We start from the raw sequence: 21716 nt of genomic DNA, 5'->3' as shown, positions 1-21716 counted from the left end.
AGCATGCAGCAGCTACATCACCTGCCAACAGTAAAAATGTCACCATGTAATAAATGTCAGAATGTAAATCAGGGATTTAAAAGATTTGACAATGGACAAACACTGACTAAATCATTTATACATAATTATTGTAAAAATGAAGCACTTTTTTATTACATTTTCTTCCCTGGAGTTCCTCTTTAAGCCTCATTTGTAACTGCACAGAAGCTAAGCTCTGCCCCATCAAAGAAAACTGCCCGGGCTTTTTTCCCTGATGCTGTGCAAAGCATGATGGGATTTCCTATGTTTTTGTTCTCGTTGCCGAGCAACTGGGAGGGGTGATCAGGACACAGGACAGTTGGAACTGTGTCTCATGCTCCCTGTCACCTCCTTTCAACCAAAAAGATGGCTGCACCCATGAAATCACAAATATTTGCCTATTCTTTTAAAACAGGGTAGGTAAGAGATTATATTACCTATCTATTTTAATTAACATACAGTAAGTAATGTAACTTAATGACAGTATGTTTATTTACGCTGAAGTTCCTCTTTAAGTTGGAACACTGTGCCATCTCTGTCTCCTGTACCTCCTCTGTACCCCCTTCTGTGTCACTTCTGTTCCCCTGTGCCTCCAGTGTCCTCTTCTGTGTCACCTCTGTCCCTGAGTGCCCCCCTCTGGCTCCATTGTATCCCTCTACAACACCTCTGTCTCCACTGTGGTCCTCTGCCTCTTTCTGTCCCCCTTTGGGTATCTTTCTGTCCTAGCAGGGGCGTAGGGCCTGTGGTCGCAACGGTCGCCTCGGCGACCGGGCCCGGCTCCTGAAGAGGCGGGGGAGGGGCCCGGGGGGCCCATGTCCGTTTGGACTCGGAGATGGGATCCCTGCGTGCGTTATTGGGAGGGGGGAGCTGCAGCCGTGGGGAGGGCAGTCCGACCTCTCCCCGGGCCCCCCCCTCCCCCTCAGATGCAGAGTGCGCAGCGCACGGAAGCGCTGTAGGCAGAACTCACCTGCCTGCGTTCCAAGCGCCGCTGGTCTCCTCCCGCTCTGCATAGATCTGCTGTTACACACTGCTTCCGGCTAAACAGGAAGCAGTGTGTAACAACATCTATACAGAGCGGGAGGAGACCAGCGGCGCAGGGACGGAGGTGAGTTCCGCCTACAGCGCTTCCGTGCCTATCCGGGGGGGCAGCTACCTACTCTAACCTATCCTGGGGGGCCAGCTACCTACCTAACCTATCCTGGGGGGCCAGCTACCTACCTAACCTATCCTGGGGGGCCAGCTACCTACCTAACCTATCCTGGGGGGCCAGCTACCTACCTAACCTATCCTGGGGGGCCAGCTACCTACCTAACCTATCCTGGGGGGCCAGCTACCTACCTAACCTATCCTGGGGGGCCAGCTACCTACCTAACCTATCCTGGGGGGCCAGCTACCTACCTAACCTATCCTGGGGGGCCAGCTACCTACCTAACCTATCCTGGGGGGCCAGCTACCTACCTAACCTATCCTGGGGGGCCAGCTACCTACCTAACCTATCCTGGGGGGCCAGCTACCTACCTAACCTATCCTGGGGGGCAGCTACCTACTCTAACCTATCCTGGGGGCCAGCTACCTACCTAACCTATCCTGGGGGGCCAGCTACCTACCTAACCTATCCTGGGGGGCCAGCTACCTACCTAACCTATCCTGGGGGGCCAGCTACCTACCTAACCTATCCTGGGGGGCCAGCTACCTACCTAACCCATCCTGGGGGGCCAGCTACCTACCTAATCTATCCTGGGGGGCAGCTACCTACCTAAGCTATCCTGGGGGGGCAGCTACCTAACCTATCCTGGGGGGCAGCTACCTAACCTATCCTGGGGGGGCAGCTACCTACTTAACCTATCCTGGGGGGCCAGCTACCTACCTAACCTATCCTGGGGGGGCCAGCTACCTACCTAACCTATCCTGGGGGGCCAGCTACCTACCTAACCTATCCTGGGGGAAAGCTACCTAATCTATCCTGGGGGGCAGCTACCTAACCTATCCTGGGGGGCACCTACCTCATCTAACCTATACTGGGGGGCAGCTACCTAATCTAACCTATACTGGGGGGCACCTACCTATCTAACCTGGGGGCACTTAATTGTCTAACCTGTATTCAGGGCACCTAGCTAGCCTATACAGGTGGCAACTATACTGGCTACCTATATTGGAGGCACCTACCTAACTAACCTATACTGGGGGCACCTACCTATCTAACCTATGCTGGGGGCAACTATTCTGGCTACCTATATTAGAGGCACCCACCTAGCTAACCTGTACTGGCGGCGCCTGCCTATCTAACCTATACTGGGGGCAACTATACTGGCTACCTATGCTGGAGGCACCTACCTGGCTAACCTATACCGGGGGCAACTATACTGGCGTACCTATGCCTGGCTACCTATACTGGGGGGACCTATAGCTGGCTATAGGGATTCGGATATGTGTGTGCGTCGGGTGTTGCCGGGGGAGGGGGGCTGTTGTTGCCGTGGGGGGGGGGGGGCCCACATCCAGATTCCGCATCGGGGCCCAGAGGTTTGTAGCTACGCCACTGTGTCCTAGTGATGATTGTACTGTGCTAATTTTGCTTATGGGAAATAGAAGTTCTATGCTGCCTCACTCTATCCAAAACTTTAAAAAATATATATATTTTTGCTTGACTTACATTTTAATATGATTTTTTTTATAAATTTCATTGGAAAAAGTTAGTGACATTGCAAAACTACCTTAGCACAAAGTATAGAGCTCAGCTGCAACATGAGTGGGAGTTTCTGTATCTACACAGATCAACCAATTGACTTCACCCCCCTCGTCTCTTGCCTCCCTCCTGAACACAGGGAGGAGGAGTTAGCTGTGGAGCACTGTCTGGTCCCTCCTCTAAGCTTCTCCCTGGTTATTACTATTATTATTTAGTATTTATATAGTGCTGAAATCTTCCACAGAGTTTCACAGAGTATATAGTCTTGTCACTTAACTGTAGATGGGGCTCACAATCTAATCCCTATATCCATCACATATCCATCATAGTCTAGGATCAATTTTAAAGGGAAGCCAATTACCTTAATTGTATGTTTTTGAGATGTGGAAGGAAACGGGAGTGCCTGGAGGAAACCCATGCAGACATGGAGAGAACATACAAACTCCATTTTTTAATGTCCTAGTTAATGTTTGTGAATTTTTTTTCTGCAAAAGGAAGAGTTTGAATGGCATATATCCACTAAAGGGAAACCTATAAATTCTCACATGACATTTGATCCTAAAAATATAGCATATTGCAATCACATCAAATAATTCTTCCATATAAACATTACAATGATCATTTAAAAACAGCACCCATTACAACAGAGATATAACCCGATTGGCTTGTCATGATCATGTGTCACTTCTATTTGCTTTGTAGGGCTGGATTCACACTGTGTGCATTGCATAACGCACAAGTCATAATGTGTGTGAACCGCAATGGAAACCAAACATAAATGTTAATTCAATGACTCAATGCAGTTAGTTAGAATAACGCAATTCATTACAACACAGAACAGGCCCATAGCATTGTATGGGCAGTGAGTTTACATGCATAATTTATTCTTCAAAGCAACTAATGCAGTGTGAAAGGACCCTTAGCCAAAATGGGAAGAAAAAGGAGTGCATAAGATGACAAGGTCACAAGCTTCTTCATGATTTTTTACACTTGAGAAACAGATCACCTAAATAGCAATACATAACAATACATTACAGCTTTCTTTCACACAAACAAGAGCCACATTCTGTGTGCCTTTGGCTATGGAAAATGTAAACGTAAATTCAATTTACTAACCTGGTGTGAAATTATATTGTGCAGAAAACCCTAGAGATTCTAGTTCACCATCAGCAAAAAATTTAATCCACAAGAATCTTCCACTTGATTTTATAAAAGGAGGGCTTTGCTGTCCGCAGTAACGCCCAATAATTGGAGAAAAGCCAAATGGTCCATCTCGTACTTCAATATGATCAAATTTGCACTCCCATGAAGACTCTATGGCATATTTATCATCAAAATGGAGCTCAATGCACTGTCTGGGGGCCGCTGAAAAACAAACACAATTTTTAGATATATCTAGATTTACCATTCACCAAGTGACAACATTACAACATTGGGTTTACTTAATGGATATAAAGAGATTACATTCTTGTTATTAAAATGACAGTAACTCAGCATGCTAATTGCAGATTTTGACAGTCAGATCTTCATATAAGCCAGTAGCCCTTTTTCAATTCATTTTTCTCCTAAGTTGTCTCCTAGGTGATATTTTCACAACTTACCAATAAAATGCCTTTGAAGTAACCCGTAGCAATCAAGAAAATGCTCAGAATAATTGTGGAAGTACTTTTTCACCTAACTTTGGTACTTTTTCAGTTACAGCGTACTGAAAATAATTTTAAACAGAAGATGAAAAATTATCTACTAGGAGATACCTTAGGAGAAAAGTGAATTGAATAAGGGCCCCTGGCACATATGCAATTAACTTTTTCTCCTGAATTTTCTCCCAAGTAATATTTTCAAACTTGTCAATAAAATTCCTTTTAGATAACCGGCAAGCAAGGAAATATATGAAATACTTTTGATAGTTCTTTTCCACCTACTTTTTGGTACTTTTTCAATTGCAAAGTGCTGAAATGTTATTCTAAATAGAAGATGAAAAATTATCTCCTAGGAGAAAGTGAAGGAGAAGAAATGAATTAAATATGGCCCATGTGTCAGTTTCCCAATGGGAAAATACCTAGTACCTTTGGCCACTAAAGCAGAATTTATGATAATTTTATGGGAGAAATATCAAATTATGATGATGCAGAGAAAAATAATCAGTGAACTTATTGAAGACAATTTTTAGAACAATTTGAATCCCAGCCAGGGCACTATCTGCAAGGAGTTTGTATGTTCTCACTCTGTCTGTGTGGGCTCCCTCCATGTACTCCAGTTTCCTCCCACACCCCAAAAACATACAGGTAAATGAATTGGTTTCCCCTTAATATTGACCTAAGACTACGAGCGACATATGACTATAGTAGGAATTAGATTGTGAGCCTCTGGGAAGAACAGTTAGTACACAAGACTATATACTGTGTAAAGTGCTGCAACACTTTATAACTAATAATAATAACAAGTTGTATTTATTAACTCTGAGCACCTCTAGTTGCCACCTGTGAAAACTAGACACCTTTAAATTTGTCTGCTGTACCTCAATTAAGACACACTTTATACTAAGGACTAATTGAACAGCAACATTATCCAAGACATATTCAAATCACTTTATGTAGATGGAGTCTGAGGATTATCAGCCTTTTTACTGTATTCAAATACAATAGGCAGACATATAAGAATGTGATTATTTAATACTAAATGTTATGTTTTGTTTGAAGGTCACCATTAACAAGAAGGGAGTGGCTAGCACTTTTGGCTAGCAGTTTATCAGAATCAAGCAATTTTTTTTTCATGAGCAGGTGCCTAATTGATATGGGTCACTATGTCAAAAGAATGAAATGAAAAACAGTCTGCTAAAAGTTATATATTTCTCTCAAAGGCCAATAAAGATCACCTCCAGGCCCTAATAAAAGAAAATGATTAACTGTAAAGGAACTTTTTCCTTGACCATTTCTGTGGACAGCTGCAGATTAAATGAGTTCAGACGGACGATTGCAGAGCGTTTACTGCCAGCGTTCGGGGCTTGGCGTTAAACGCTCCCATTCAAGTGAACGCAATGCGAACGCTGCTGAAAGCCTGAACGCATTGCCGCTGCGACGCCTCCAAACGTCCGTCTGAACCAGCCCTAAGAAGTAAGTATGACATAAAGACACATCAGCAAAAATGCAATATGGAATCAGAAGGGTTGGAAGACCTCTGACTTGGCCAGTGCTAATATGACCTCTAACTTGGTCATGTCTAAAGCAAGTCCTAAATCTAAAGTGTTTCTTCAATACTGTGTCAAAATCTCTTGGCATATACCAACAACTGTAGAGCATTCTCAAAGAATGCAAGAATAATGAATTTGAATATCTAGATCTATTTTCTTGAGCATGGTTAATTAAAGGGGCACTATGAGGAAAAATAGTAAAATTTAAAATATGTGCACATATACAAATAAGAAGTACGTTTTTTCCAGAGTAAAATGAGCCATAAATTACTTTTCTCCTATGTTGCTGTCACTTACAGTAGGTAGTAGAAATCTGACAGAAGCGACAGGTTTTGGACTAGTCCATCTCTTCATAGGGTATTCTCAGATATTTATTAATTTGCAAAAGCACTTAGTGAATAACAGTTGCTCTGTCCATATGCCAAAAAACTGTGTAACGAGCAGGGAAGCTGGCTGGCATCATTGTTAAATCGTTTTAGGGAATATCTTTATAAAGAATAAAGCCTTGCTGAGAATCCCCTATGAATAGATGGACTAGTCCAAAACCAGTCGCTTCTGTCAGATTTCTACTACCTACTGTAAGTGACGGCAACATAGGAGAAAAGTAATTTATGGCTTATTTTACTCTGGAAAAAACTTCTTATATGTCTGTTTGCACATATTTTAAATTTTACACTATAGTGCCCCTTTAAATCAAATAGCATGCATTGTTTAATAGTGCTATTCTTCATTGTTTTCCTGTATAAATATCCAAAGTATGACAATGTCTGATATAGTAAACTTCTGATATAGTGAACTACTCAGGCAAGTGTATATATATATATATATATATATATATATATATATATATATATATATATATATATATATATACATATATATATATATATATATATATATATATATATATATATACACACACACACACACACACACATACATACACAATAATGTGAATGCCGTAAAATCTATTTCTAAATTACAAGTTATGGAAATCCCAAGTCATATACACATTCATAATAAAACGCTATGAATACAAAATTATATGTTTATAATGTCCTCATTTTGTTTAAGCAAGGCTCAATTGTGCATGACATTTGTAATTCAGTATTCTATACAACACACATTACATTATTAATCACTGTGAATAACAAAAGGTAGGCATTTAACACACAATACATATAGCATCTATTTTACAGCCTATTTCCCCAGTTTATACATTCTACTACTGAAATTACCTAATTAAATAGTCTAATTAAGTTTAAAGACAACCATGTCCAAGAAGTTTATCATGGTGACTCAGTTTCAGCTTATGAAAAACACGTTTCTCAATTGAAAATGACTCCTGTTGCTTCTTTATACCTAGCTGGTACCAATCACTTATTTAACAACTTCTAAAGGTGCAGTTTCATGATGCCCCACACTTTACATACAACTTCTTCCCAGGTGCAGACTGACAGCTGTCACACCAGTTTCAGATCTGTCAATCCACAACATCTGTCAAAACACCCTCAACCTTGTGGTGTTTCCAACCTGATTCTAGTAGGGGGGAGGGGGGTAGTGCCAAAAGAATTCTGACAAAGGGTTACTGTTATGATCATAAAGGTAACCCAAGGTGAGGATTTAGCTCACAGGCCATGGCCTTATCTTATAAACATTTTGCCAAGGAGATAACTTTTTATCTTATCTAAAGAATAATTTTCCAATATTTATCAACTGAACAAGTACTAACTAGTAGATAATGTCTCTCTTGTTGGAGCCTAAGGCTCGTACACACGTCTGATGAAAGGCAACGACGTGTCCGTCGTCACCTCCCGCCGGGTGGGTTTTCAGCAGACAGTACAGCGTGTGTACAGTCTGTCGGTGGAGTGATAAGGCTGTTTCTGAGCGATCCGCCCGCGCCCAGCGGGAGGTGACGATGGACCCGTCGTTGCCTTTCATCAGACGTGTGTACGAGCCTTTAAGAAGTATTTTTTTTTAAATAGATAAGGTTTTAAAATATCTCATTGGAGAAAAGTCTGGAGAAAAGTTTACCGGATATGGCCTAATGTGTACAGTAGTGTGGCTGTTTTCAACAATCAAACTATGAGCAAAATATTTTGTTTGGTATGTTTTTAGCAAAATACAATCTCCTTTCGGCCTAATCCTGCAAGAAAGTCTGAGGAGTATTTTGCAACTCTTCTATACCTGGATCGTTGAGATTGGCTCAACTGAAAAAAATGCTTATATTTTAGGTGGGATTTCACTTTAAAAAAAATAAGGGACATCATTCTGAGAGCATCAAATAAGACTGATTACATAAATAGATATTTTACTGTCTCACCATCTTCTGGTAGATATTCTCCCCGTCAGTAAATTAACTATATTTGTATGCACTTACTGAAGCAAAACATTCAGGTTGTCAGAATTGAAGTTTTTACATATGTCAAGAGTGTATTAGATTACAGAAAACCTTACTTACTTAATTGAACCTTACCATTTTAACAATTTTGTGTATTTTATCAGTTCCATCTATTAAAAAGCAGGAACCTAGAAATATTGGACGTTTAACAATGCACAGAATTTTCCAATCTTATAGACAATACGTGTTGGTATTGTTAGGGGGCAGAAAAATACACTTGTGAGCTCCAAATTCCTTGGGAAATACCAGCCTGCATAGGGGACAAGGAGTTAAAAATCCTTGGGAGGGGGATCCCGATGCATTTTTACCCCATTAATAAGAAAGTATAATTTTATCTAACAAACATTATCTCAGCCTGGTGATCTTATGAGTGAGCTAGAGAAATCCTGCATCCTGAATAAGAAAGTTTTACAAAATTTGAAGGATATCACAAGGAATGCAATCAGATTATGGTGCTGTGGAGAAAATATTTCACAAATGTTTATGGGAGTAAGGACCAAGAATACCAAGTAAGGAAATAAGAAACAGAACTACCGTATATTTCACTGCTGCTTCAAGGCACCTGAGCCAACAGAAGCTGAAATTACTGAGATAATTAAGAGTCAAAAGAACTATAAATTAGCAGGAAATGATAGTATAACTGCATCGCTCTTTATATATGGTGAAGCTGGTCTTTGGAAAAAGTACATTTATATTAAAGGTAACAATACATTAAAAAATTCATAAAAACTGCTGTAACTACAGGACAATTTTTTTTGTTCATTTTTTTACAGAATATATTTTATAAAGTGTTATTCAGTCTGCTGTATAATAGACTTGCAAAGCACACTAAGCAAGTAACTGGAGACAATCAATACAAATTCCGCGTGGGCAGGTCAACTATTGATCACAAACTCTTGCTGCAACAAGCTTTCCAGAGGTGTTGTTAGAATAATATTGTCTTGCATAACCTTTTCATTGACAACAGGTAAGCTTTTGGCAGAAAAAAAAAAAAAGAGATTAAATAAGAAATCATTTGAGGCATGCAGCCACTGTACAGTGATCAACAGCAATAGTTAAGGTAAATGGCTAAATGACAGATCCAATTGAAGTAAACAAGGGAGCAAGGCAATGAGTTGCATTGCCAGCATTGCTGTTTATTTTGGTACTGAAAGCTGCACTTTGGTCTATATGAAGAATAATATCCCATTCTGAATGAGTCGGGTGGCAGCATATGCTCTAGCAATTACAGCTCAAAGTGAAAGATCAATAAGAAAATTTTTGTAGCAGTGGAGACTGATATAAATAACATCGGACTAGAAGTGAAATAAGCGAAAGTGTATCAGAGTGGAGTGGACAAGGCACTTCAGGAAGATATATTGAAAGGGATCAATAATTATCAAGATGAAAATGTTGTTGAGTTTTATTGAAGTAATTAAAAAGAGGATTGCTGCCAGAGGTAGGTGCTTTTTGCTTGAAAAAAAAAATCCTCAGCTTTTCTTTATGCTACGAAGACTCCAGGTTATGAAGACTCCAAGCTAAGTATATATGTTATGGCCAGAACCCAAAGTCTGGCCACTTCAGGTTCTGGCCAATCAAAATACGAAGTGGCCATGCCCCTACGGCCAATGTGAGAAATGAAGATTCCCAACCACATAAATGAAGATTCCCGGCTGCATAAATGAAGTTGGCACTGTTTACCCCTTTTGTCTCACTGTACACAATTCGGATATGGTATACCACCCAGCTACCTTCTATGAAGAGTAATTTTTGACCCCTATGGGGTCTTAATTGTTCTGATCTATTACTATCAGACAGCGAGGCGGCTGGTGCCGCGTTCAGACCGGCGGTTTCTCCGCAGCAATATGCGCTTGGGTTGTCTGAGCCTAGTAGTGCACACAGATGGAGAGCTACTAACAGGCAAGCCCTTCATGCCAATAGGAGAAGGATCAGCTGATCTGGACGATCAGCTGATCCCAGAACAGCGGGTGATTGGCTGACTGGGACTGGGTGGTGCTGAGGAGCACCTTGCTATATATACGTCCTCCCTGTCAGTTGCCAGTTGTCTGCCGTTGCGAATGCTTATGTGTTAGCACTCAGACCTTAGTCAGATCCTCCAGTGTGGTGGAACCAGGTGGATCTGGGAATCCACACTTAGCCAGAATTCTGTGTTATTATTGTGTTATACTTAAGACTAGTTCCAGGGTGTTGAGACCACGGACCTCACACCCAAGACTAGGGATACTGTATCATCATTGTGTATATCTTAGACCAGTCCCTGGGTGTTGAGACCACGGACCTCACACTCTAGACTAGGCATCTGTTTGATATCTGTTATGACCTATTGCTCTCTTGACTCTGCTCCTGCTCTCTGATTCGGTACCTTTGCACATCTGATTTCCTGTTGCCAACCCTGCCTGTCCCTGGTTACCGAATCAGCCTTCTGTCTTTGTACTTTATCTGCTCGTGTGTTGCCGACCCGGCCTAACCGACCCTTCTACCTGTGACACCCCCCAGTGGGGTGCCCAGTAGCTGCAGGGACTCCCTATCTCTCAGAGGGACCTCTCTGCAATCCAGTCAGGGACTCAATCTCACAGGAGTCCTTTGAATGCAGTAGAGTCTGTTTCCCAACAGTTCAGGGAAACATTGACACTCTGTGTACTCCAAGACCATCAGGAGATACTCATTATACAGTCTGGAGTCACCTGCTCCTCAGGTGGTCTAGACTCACTTACTGTTGCACCAAACACTTACATTATCAGGTGTCCAGAGGTTAGTTATATATCTGTATTATTGGTGATTCTGCAGATCATCAATAATCAGGTATATATCTGTATTGTTGGTGATACTGCAAATCACCAATAATCAGATTCTCTCTGTGTGCTGACACTGATCGTTACACAGGATAGTTTTAAACCCTTTCAATGGGCAGGTGTGTCCCCTACGTGTCCCCTACATTCAACAGTCACCAATCATTTTGGGATAAGCAACAGTTCATCTGGTCTGTTTTGGCGCAAACGCTTGTAAGATAGCTACACCCCATGGAAATAAATGGGGGGGATCAGCAAAGACCCTTGATACAGTTTTGCAGTCAATTGACGGTACACTTTGCTGTTAACTTTAACAAACCCATGACTGTTGTGTTCGACACACTTTATTTTTAAGTAAACTATCTTATGAATTTAGAGTATATACAGTGTTTCTAATCATAAAGGGGAACAAGGAGACCGACATATATCTCCGTGTATACATTATGTACATACAGTATGTGGTTAGGCCCCTAGAGGCAAAGTGCTCCAGTGTTTGTTTACCTAGTACAATTTAATCAGTAGTGCAACATCCTTGAAAAAAAATCCTCAGCTTTTCTTTATGCTACGAACACTCCAAGCTAAGAATATATGTTATGGCCAGAACCCAAAGTACGGCCAATGTGAGAAATGAAGATTCCCAACCGTATAAATGAAGATGCCCGGCTGCATAAATGAATTAGGTGGCCGTCTCACTGAGGCCAAATTGTAAAATCTCGGCGGCATTAATGAATTAATTCCCTGGCCGCCTCTTCAGCTCTGCCTCCTCCCCCTGTACCCTCTCCTATTCAGCTGTGGCAGCTGGGGACACGCGCTTCCCCCAGAGTCATTTGTAGCGGCAGGGAAGCAGAGCGGGAAGGCTGCAGACTTTGCTTCTGCCAGCACCCGCTTTGAAAGAGAGGTTTTTCGGAACAATATACAGTAGAATCCCTTTAAAGTAAACTCCACGGGATCGGGCCACTGCCCACGTTTTCTACATTAGAGGTTTACTATATCAGAAATTGTGATACTCAAGCACATAAAGTATGCTGTTGTACTGTATCTTAATTAAGTCAATAATTGGGAGTCATTTTATTCTTTATAATGCTTCAGCAAGAATCTAGATGAGAAAGCAGAGTGCTCAGTGACTTGCCACAGATGCATCAGCTGGTTATTTGCAGTGCACTTATCTCTTATCCTCATGCAGAGATGGATTAAGACAAGATGGAGCCCTAGGCAAGGTAGTAAGCTTTGGCTCCTCCTTGGTTCTAAGATTAGAGAAGGGTCAGATAAAGTGGCAGTTGGGCACCCTGACACCCATTGCACCCCAGGCACCTGCCTAGGTTGCCTTGTGGATGACCCGTACAGCAGAAGGACTGGTGGGATCCTTGGTGGTCGATATCACCTCCAAGTTTCTGTATGAGAGAGACCAGGAGCCCAGTGGTGTAGTATCATTTGTAAGAGTTGAGATATAACAATATAAGAGTTTTACTCACAAGGGTAGGTTGCAGTAATCTGCAACCACCATTCAGGCCTACGGGAAAACTTTCATCCCCGCTCAGTATTCCAGATCCGCTGGGCAGGCTCTGGTCGGTTGTGCTACTTGGGTTTTATTGCATATTCTAGTGCTTGCAATATGAGTCCTCGAAGGGTTGGGCTACTTTAAGATACTTTGTTGGAGGCACCCTAATGATTCTAGTTGGTGTATTTAGGAGTGTATAGATCTTACTTCCTAGGACAAACCACAACGGAAAGTGTACTTTGTATTCATGCACATAAGACAGACAACGCATTTCACGGGTCCTGGCCCGCTTCCTCAGGTCAATACAAAAGTGCCTTAGAAGCAGTATAACACGGACATGAGCACCTCTCTGAGGTACCTCCAACAGAGTATTTTAGATTATGGATGACCCTGCTCTGTCCTCATGTTACATTCCTCATCAGGCTATTGGGTAACAAGGACATTAAATTACATGCATTTTCACATGAATATTTTCTTTAAAAATAAATTCTCCACACAAGGGCCTCTTAAAGTTGCATAGCTATATAGATAGTGAGACAATGCAATTTTTTCATCAACCCCCCTATCCCCCAGCACTGACTGGTGGCGTGAATAGACCTAGAGCCTGTTTTTAAACGGGCTTAGGTCAACTAGTAATCAATAAAGAGGTAATATAGTGCTTGTAGGAGCTCCCCATATTGACTTCTCAGGTCCAGGGGCCCTTGTGCACTGCAGTCACTTATTTAATCCCCTATTGCTTTACCACTGACCTCTTGGTATAATGTTCTGCTTATGATTTGATGAGCAGTATCTACCAGATGCGCAGTTAGCAATATACTAATTGCATATAAAAGCTGAATAGCAAGCAACTGTTAAGGTAGCCATACACTGGTCGATTTGCCATTAGATCGACCAGCTGACAGATCCCTATCTGATCGAATCTGATCAGAGAGGGATCGTATGGCTGCCTTTACTGCAAACAGATTGTGAATCGATTTCAGCCTGAAACCGATCACAATCTGTTGAGATGCTCCTGCCGCCTGTGCCCCCCCCCCGTATACATTACCTGATGCTGTTGTCCCGGGCGTCTTCTCCGCGCTGCACTGCACCGCTCTGTTCTTGCTCCATCCCGGCGCTTCCTGTGTCACTCCGTGACCAGGAAGTTCAAATAGAGCGCCCTCTATTTGAACTTCCTGGTCACTGCAGTGACACAGGAAGCGCCGGGATGGAGCCGGAACAGAGCGGTACAGCGCGGAGAAGACGCCCGGGAGCCAGCGTCAGGTAATGTATACCTGATCGGATCGGCCGCCGCTAGCGACGCGCACCCTACCCGCGGGCGATCGAGGGTAATTTCCCGCACAGCGCGATCGACGGACCGATCCGATTTCGGGAGGAAATCGGATCGGCGGGTGCGTTTAGCGTGAACGATTGGCAGCAGATTCGATCCCAGGATCGAATCTGCTGTCGAAACGGCCGCGAATCGGGCCAGTGTATGGCCACCTTTAAGGTAAACTCAGAATGAGCTTTCTGTTTACAAAAGTCTTAGTAATATCCATGCTTTAAGATATATAGGGTACATGTACACTGCTGTGTTGTGGTGTACTGCAGCAGACAGCAAGCTGAGTGGACATGTGCATGCTTTTGCCTGAATTCTTTGACGCATCTGTGTTGCAGTTCCATGCGCTGTGGTACCACGCAATCATGCATATTATTCCTGGCAGCAGAAAGCATTGCCATTCCTTTTGATTGGCATGCTGCCACATTGGACCACAATAGAGTGTGTACCAGAGGAATATTCCACTGCCCTCACCTTACATATCAGCATGATGTACATCAAGCCAAAGAGTGGACAAAGCCTTTAGTGTATTGGTAAATGACCCAGAGGATTATGTTATCATTTAGCAACAAACTCATTCAGTTCACAGGCCATGGAATGACAATCTATGGTAGGTAGTGACAAAACCGAGGTACTTGTTGTCACAGGAGCCCTAGTGGCTGACCGCACTTAGCCTTCTAAACGGTGCCAGCGCACAGATCGTGCGAACTCTGGTCGCAGTCAATGCGCAGGAACCGTTAAGAATTAGCCGCAGACAACTCAGAAGGGAGCCTGTGAGACACGGGTGATTACAACTTCACCCACTGGTTCAGAGTAAACTGCCACCACCGCGGTTACCATGGGACCGTGGAGCCCACTAACTTGACTGACTAGTCCTGCGAATAAAACGGTTAAACACACGGTATTCTGTCTAGCCAACAACAAACAAACAGTAGCGTATCTTCAGAGACCCGGGATCAGTTCTGTGTGTGCTGATAAGCAGGGTAGCAGACAGTGAATGACTTGGAGAAAGTCGTTTATTCACGCAATATAAATAATTAATATATACAGACAATTATTAAAATCAACAATTATTAAAACAGTAATAGCCAGTATAAAAAATAAAAGAAGGGAGAAAAATACTTAGTTCCTGGAAAGATGTCCTTTTTGTGGGAAAAATCAGAGTTCTGGGTTTCAATCAAGGTTCAGAGTTCAGACCAGGTGGATGCCAGCATATCCTCAAGCTGGCACCGATGAGTTCAAGATGTTTTCAGGGTGGAGGACACTGAGTTTGGCTCCTCTGCCATTCTTATGCCCCTGATTCAGTAGGAGGGAGTGAGGGCGGGGCCACACCCCCCTTAGAACATAAGATGAGTCCTCCCCTTGTCCTGGAGACCAGAAATCATGCCTTAACCATATATGGGCTCTATCTCACAGAACCGTACAGGTCAGGGCAGATTTACTAATATTTTCAGGTCGGCCTCGATTTACCCAGCGCCCTGATACCAGACATGAGGGGTGGGACCCCTGTGGTATCATCAGGGCACTTTAAAACTGCCTAACTGACAGTCCTTACCTCAGAATGTTCTGAAACTTCCTCAGAACCAGCATCGGGACTCATGCTACACTTCCCCACGTTTGGCGAAGCTGCCATCTCAGGAACCCCAGAAATATGACAGATCTGGGAAGTTATGGATTATGCTATGAGACTCAGGTTTATTCAGGATGTGTTCTAGCTGCTAACAGCTGACTTCCCTTTGATCTTTACCAGTGAGCAAGGTGTCAAGACCTCCCGGAGATTCGTAGCCTGCCTGGCTGCACCTAGGCATCCTGATCACCCTTTGGTTAATTAACATCTACATGAGATCAGCTAGGTGTCACCTGGTTCCCAGAACAGAAAGGGAAATTGTGCCTTCCACAGGGAAGATGTTCAAGCTAATTAACACCTCCCCCCCAGGCTTCCACTCAGCTAAGACAGATCCCCCAGCTGTTCCTAGGCAGAGGGATACTACACATCAAATCTTGGTTCTATTGATCTGAAGCGCAATCGATGCAGGGAATCGAGTGCGATCGTTCTTTTCTTCACGGGCGGTTCCAGGACGCGCCTGCGGCCCCGCAACCGTCCGTGACACTTGTCATTGGAGGTCAGCGCCTAACAGCAAAGCAGCTCCAGACCCAGTAAACACCACTGAGGGTAGGGAACTCAGACCTTGAGCCAGATCTAGCTTCAACACTGTGCGCAGCTTTGGTTTACTGATCGATGGGGAACTAAACTTCAGGAATCAAATTTCAGCTGTTATGAAACATTCCTTCTTTAACCCAAGGAATACTGCAAAAATTAAGCACCTCATTCCATCAGAGGATCTTCAAACCCTAGTTCACACCTTCATCTTATCACAGCTGGACTATTGCAATGCCCTCTATGCAGGCCTTCCAAGTAAAGACCTACACTGCTTGCAGCTAGTGCAGAATGTTGCTTCTGCAAGACTGTTAACAAGCCAACCCCTCCATTGCCACATAACACCAATCCTTTGCTCACTACACTGGCTTCCCATAAAATGGAGAATCCTTTTCAAAATTGACATGCTAGCATTCAAATCCCTACACGACCAAGGACCTGGTTACCTGAGGGATTTGTTGCAATTACGTCACACCTCCTACAGCCTCAGGTTAAAAGGATCCAAAGATTTGACCACCCCCAGAGTTCAACTAAAAACCTTTGGAGCCAGAGCTTTCTGTCATACTGCTCTTACCCTATGGAATGTCTTGCCAATCAGCTCCAACTCTGGCCTTGTTTAAATCAAAACTAAAAAGCCACCTGTTTAGTCTGGCATTATGATCACATATTTTTTTCCCTGTAACACATCACTATGATACTGATACAAGCTTATGCGTTTGGGTCCTACGGGAGAAAAGCGCTTTACAAATGTTTTGTTATTGCTATAGTGCTCAGATCCACTTGGAATCTCAATTTACGTTAACTGATCCACTAGAAAAACTAGCATACAATGAATTCATAGTACCAAAATCATCACAGAATTTATAAAGGGATATATTTGTAAAAGGTGCCAAGTTAATTCTTATCTTCATCACCCCTTTAATATAATTCACTGACCTCACAAAATCTATAACACATTTTCGTTACTGCAAAGTGTACACTTCACACTTCTGCAATTGTGCAGCATTAAAGCTGCAGTAATTAAGCATCTGCCACTTTGCACCTTTTAGGAATAACTTTAACACCATCAATATGTCAGAGTCTAATTGTTTCATATTGGCGGTATTGACTCTGTCTTGCAGTTACTGTTAGAAACAATGTGGTATGACAGTCTTTTATATGCACATAAAAACAAAAGTAATTAAGATAACATGTTTCTCATTAATCCTTGCAATTTAAAGAGCCAAAAAGAAGGCACTGGGCCTGATTCACAAAGCGGTGCAAAGTATTTGCACGCCTGTGAAAAGCCCTTTATCACGCCTAAACTCAGTTTAGGTGTGATAAAATGAAACTCGCGCGAAATCCCGGCGCGGGGTGCAGTGCGCACGATGCATTAAACCCTATGGGCGCTGCACGCGGAATTGCGCAATTGCGCACGCAAAAGTTTGTGCGCTGGAAATTGCGCGCACTAAAGAGCACAAAGCGGTGCTAACTCAGCGGTGCAAAGCTTATCACGCCTAAAGTCTTTTAGGCGTGATAACTGAGTTATCACCGGCTTGTGAATCAGGCCCACTGACTTTAAGTCAACAAAAAAGTTTGTAGTTTCTGTAAAAATATGCCTTAAGTATTGCAATCTTATAATATTTATTGCAATTACGGTAATATTTCAGTAGTGTTTCCCCTTCCTTATAATATAAATTGAAAAATGTCAGAAAGAATAAATTCTGCTATAGTAGCGGGTATCATAGAGTAAGTTTAAATGTACTTTCAGAATCCTTTTTTTATATATACTCTGGGTTGTGTTTCCTTTTAAACAATACACATTGCCTGGCTCTGTCCTGCTGATCCTCTGCCTCCAATACTTTTAGCCATAGACCCTGAACAAGCATGCAGATCAGGCACTCTGACTGAATTGTCACTGGATGTGCTGCATGCTTGTTTCAGGTGGGTGATTCAGACACTACAGATGCATGAAAGATTAGCAAGACACCAGGCAAGTGGTATTGTTTAAAATGAATTAAATATAGAAGCCTCCATATCCATTTCCCCTTCCATCTTAAAGAGAAACTCCAACCTAGAATTAAACTTTATCCCAATCAGTAGCTGATACCCCCTTTTACATGAGAAATATAATGCTTTTCACAAACAGACCATCAGGGGGCGCTGTATGACTGATTTTGTGCTGAAACCCCGCGGTACTCTGGGCAAACTGCCACAATGTAACAATGTTCACAGACAGAAAATGGCTGTTTACAGCTGTCTCTAACAGCCAAAACAGCTAGGAGCAGCTACATAACCTGCCCACAGTAAAAATGTCACCATGTAATAAATGTCAGAATGTAAATCGGGGAGAGGAAAGATTTTACAATGAGCAAACACTGACTAAATCATTTATACATAATTATGGTAAAAAATTAAGCTCTTTTTTTACTACATTATTTTCACTGGAGTTCCTCTTTAAGGCTTGGTGTCCTGAGGAGGCGTGACTACACGCGAAAAAGCTGTTGACACAGGCGATCTGTAACCTGTTGTTCTTTTCTACCGTGCTTGAATAAACTACCTCTGCATTGGAGTGCCGGAGTCCGTATCTTCATTTCAGATCCCATTCCATCTTACTTCAGTGTCCTGAACACAACACAGGGTCTTAAAAAATGTATTCTGAAAGTACATTTAAGCTTTGCCAATCATATCTTGGATTATGTCCAACATTTGCCTTTTCCAGTATAGGCCAGATGCCAGACATAGAGAAAAATGACTGCTGCTAGGTGGCGCTGTTGCCGGATAAAATCCGACACAACATCAGCCTCTTCAGATCAAAAATGTCAGAGATTGACTCCACTCTCCACCATGTAACATGGGTGCATTTGGGCTTCTTGCAGAGGCTCTGCTGCCGGGTCTGGGTCAGCACGGCATCACCCTATGTCAATAAGTTTGACACTTTGATCGCCTCCAACACCCCACTGCGCCATATAATAATGGAATAATGCTGGCATGGGGATGGAGCTACAACACATCCTGCCCCGCCCCTCCCCTGATGCCGGGTTGCCTCCTTGTTCTAGAGTGAGGAGGTACAAATCCTCCAGATCCCGGCCATGGCAGCTATATTGTGATCACCCTACAAGAGCATACTGGAAAAAAATGCTAGAGGTATGTAAGTGATCGCGAAAATGGATTAGAAAAGGTTAAACTTACTCTATTAGTAGAACACAGTCATTGTCTTAAAACATGTTTTTGAAGCTGTAGTCTGTTTCACTAGCTATCTCTGACTCATTCAAATAGACATCAGTCAGATGGCTAGTAAATGGCTAAAAAATGGCAAAAAAAATTAGATGATTGTACAAAACTATTCATAAACAAAAATGATAAATGTTACATTTATTGGCCAATACAATGAATCCTCATGGAATTAATCTTCGACTATTGTTTGGGTTCACAAGTAGTGGTGGGCACAAATTATGCCTTTTGTAATCCTAATGCAAAATTTGCGGATTGTGCGTAAAAAAATTTGCATGGCAATGTAATCGCTAACTGTAATTACGCATGCCAGCCTAATTTATGCGTAATTTCGGATTTTAACATTTTTACAAATACGAACGAATTTCTCGAACTGAACAATAGCCACACATGTGCATTGTGCAATATGCTGGCTGATGAATGCACTTTTTTTTTTCTTACAAATGCATTTTTCGCATAGAACATTTAAATAATAGCTGTGCTTGTGCAGTATACTGGGTGTTGAACATTTTTTTTTCCGCATAAGAACACATTTTTGACATTGAATGTTTATATACTGCATGTGCAGTATACTGGCTGATGAACGTGAATTACGCATAATTGTGTCATTACAGGCGTAATTACAATTCACATGCGTACTATGCATGTGAAAATGATGTATGTGCCAATAGCTATTCGTTTTGGATGATCAATTATAGCCATGTTTAAACAAAGTAGTCCAAAGTTTGATGTAGCCTACAGACCTTTGCAATAGAAAGAGGCACAGAGTTGGCAGTAGTCAGTGGTCATTATTGTACCACTGGGCCTGGCAAACTGATTCACACCAGGAAATGTGAGCTGATGAAAACTTTAAAAGCCACTATTGTTTAGCTTTTTTGTTCAAACCCTAGTAGTTCTTTTTAGCTAATTTACTCAAATAACATACAACTAAAGCTTACCCACACTACACAAGGTCACAGTATATGAACAATGCATGACCAGTCATCAAAAAATCATTCTTTAAAAAAAAAATCCAAGGATGTCAAACCAGCGATGGCTTTCAGGCACAATAAATGATCCATCCTGCTGCATCCGTTTGGGTGATTATTGCTTATCTGAAACCATGCACACAAATATCATCAGATCATTGGTGCAAGTATGCAAGTGCAGCTTCTCTGCATGAACCTTGAACACTCGTCAGACAACAGTCTGTACAGTGTGACAAACAATCATGTTGATGTAGTTCGTACAAACTCACTGCATGTCACATCATTCACAGATTCGTTGGGAACTGTTTGTACACTACAACTTTCATCTAGCCATTTCTCCTACTGCATGCTGATTTAAGGCAATCATATTTTTCTCCTGTTACATACTTACAGATAAGAGTCAACGAAAAAATGAGAGAGAACACTGAGAGCTTAATATATTGCAGTATGTACTGGATTGATGTGGGTAATGAGAGGCAAGTATGTAAAGTTATACTCACAAACATGGGTTACCACTATGGCAACCACTGTAGATGCAGGTGGGGAGATTAGACCTGACCCCACTCAGGATTAAGAAGTTGCTCTCTGTAGATCTGGAAACACCCTTCCACCATGGGTGGACTTGAACAACGTGGAAATGAACAGAGGAGCCAAAAAGATTAAAGTAGCTAAAACTTTAAAAAAAAATGGGGGAGGCAGTGGTGGACTTACCTCCTCCGCGCAGACACAAAAACAGGTTGATATTATATCAACAAGCAAATATATACAGTGGGTTGCAAAAGTATTCAGCCCCCTTGAAGTTTTCCACATTTTGTCACATTACTGCCACAAATATGCATCCATTTTATTGGAATTCCACGTGAAAGACCAATACAGAGTGGTGTACATGTGAGAAGTGGATTGAAAATCATACATCATTCCAAACATTTTTTACAAATAAATAACTGCAAAGTGGGGTGTGCGTAATTATTCGCCCCCTGAGTCAATACTTTCTAGAACCACCTTTTGCTGCAATTACAGCTGCCAGTCTTTTAGGGTATGTCTCTACCAGCTTTGCACATCTAGAGACTGAAATCCTTGCCCATTTTTCTTTGCAAAACAGTTCCAGCTCAGTCAGAATAGATGGACAGCATTTGTGAACAGCAGTTTTCAGATCTTGCCACAGATTCTCGATTGGATTTAGATCTGGACTTTGGGCCATTCTAACACATAGATATGTTTTGTTTTAAACCATTCCATTGTTGCCCTGGCTTTATGTTTAGGGTCATTGTCCTGCTGGAAGGTGAACCTCCGCCCCAGTCTCAAGTCTTTTGCAGTCTCCAAGAGGTTTTCTTCCAAGTTTGCCCTGTATTTGGCTCCATCCATCTTCCCATCAACTCTGACCAGCTTCCCTGTCCCTGCTGAAGAGATGCACCCCCCGAGCATGATGCTGCCACCACCATATTTGACAGTGGGGATGGTGTGTTCAGAGTGATGTGCAGTG

The 21716-nt window shown here is 42.3% G+C and overlaps 1 protein-coding gene across 3 annotated transcripts in view; it reads right to left on the bottom strand.

The window, feature by feature from the left end:
• Positions 1–21716, bottom strand: part of NETO1 (neuropilin and tolloid like 1) — a 156041-nt gene that overhangs the window by 115534 nt on the left and 18791 nt on the right. For all 3 annotated transcript variants that reach the window (XM_068234674.1, XM_068234676.1, XM_068234675.1), the window contains exon 4: positions 3818–4066. In XM_068234674.1, coding sequence (XP_068090775.1) covers positions 3818–4066 — 249 coding nt within the window. The remainder of the gene's footprint in view (positions 1–3817; positions 4067–21716) is intronic.

The sequence above is a fragment of the Hyperolius riggenbachi genome, chromosome 5, assembly GCF_040937935.1.
Source record: "Hyperolius riggenbachi isolate aHypRig1 chromosome 5, aHypRig1.pri, whole genome shotgun sequence".
In the NCBI taxonomy this organism is placed as follows: Eukaryota; Metazoa; Chordata; class Amphibia; order Anura; family Hyperoliidae; genus Hyperolius; species Hyperolius riggenbachi.
Note: the sequence above shows the minus strand (reverse complement) of the source record. Positions and strands in the feature narration are given on the sequence as shown.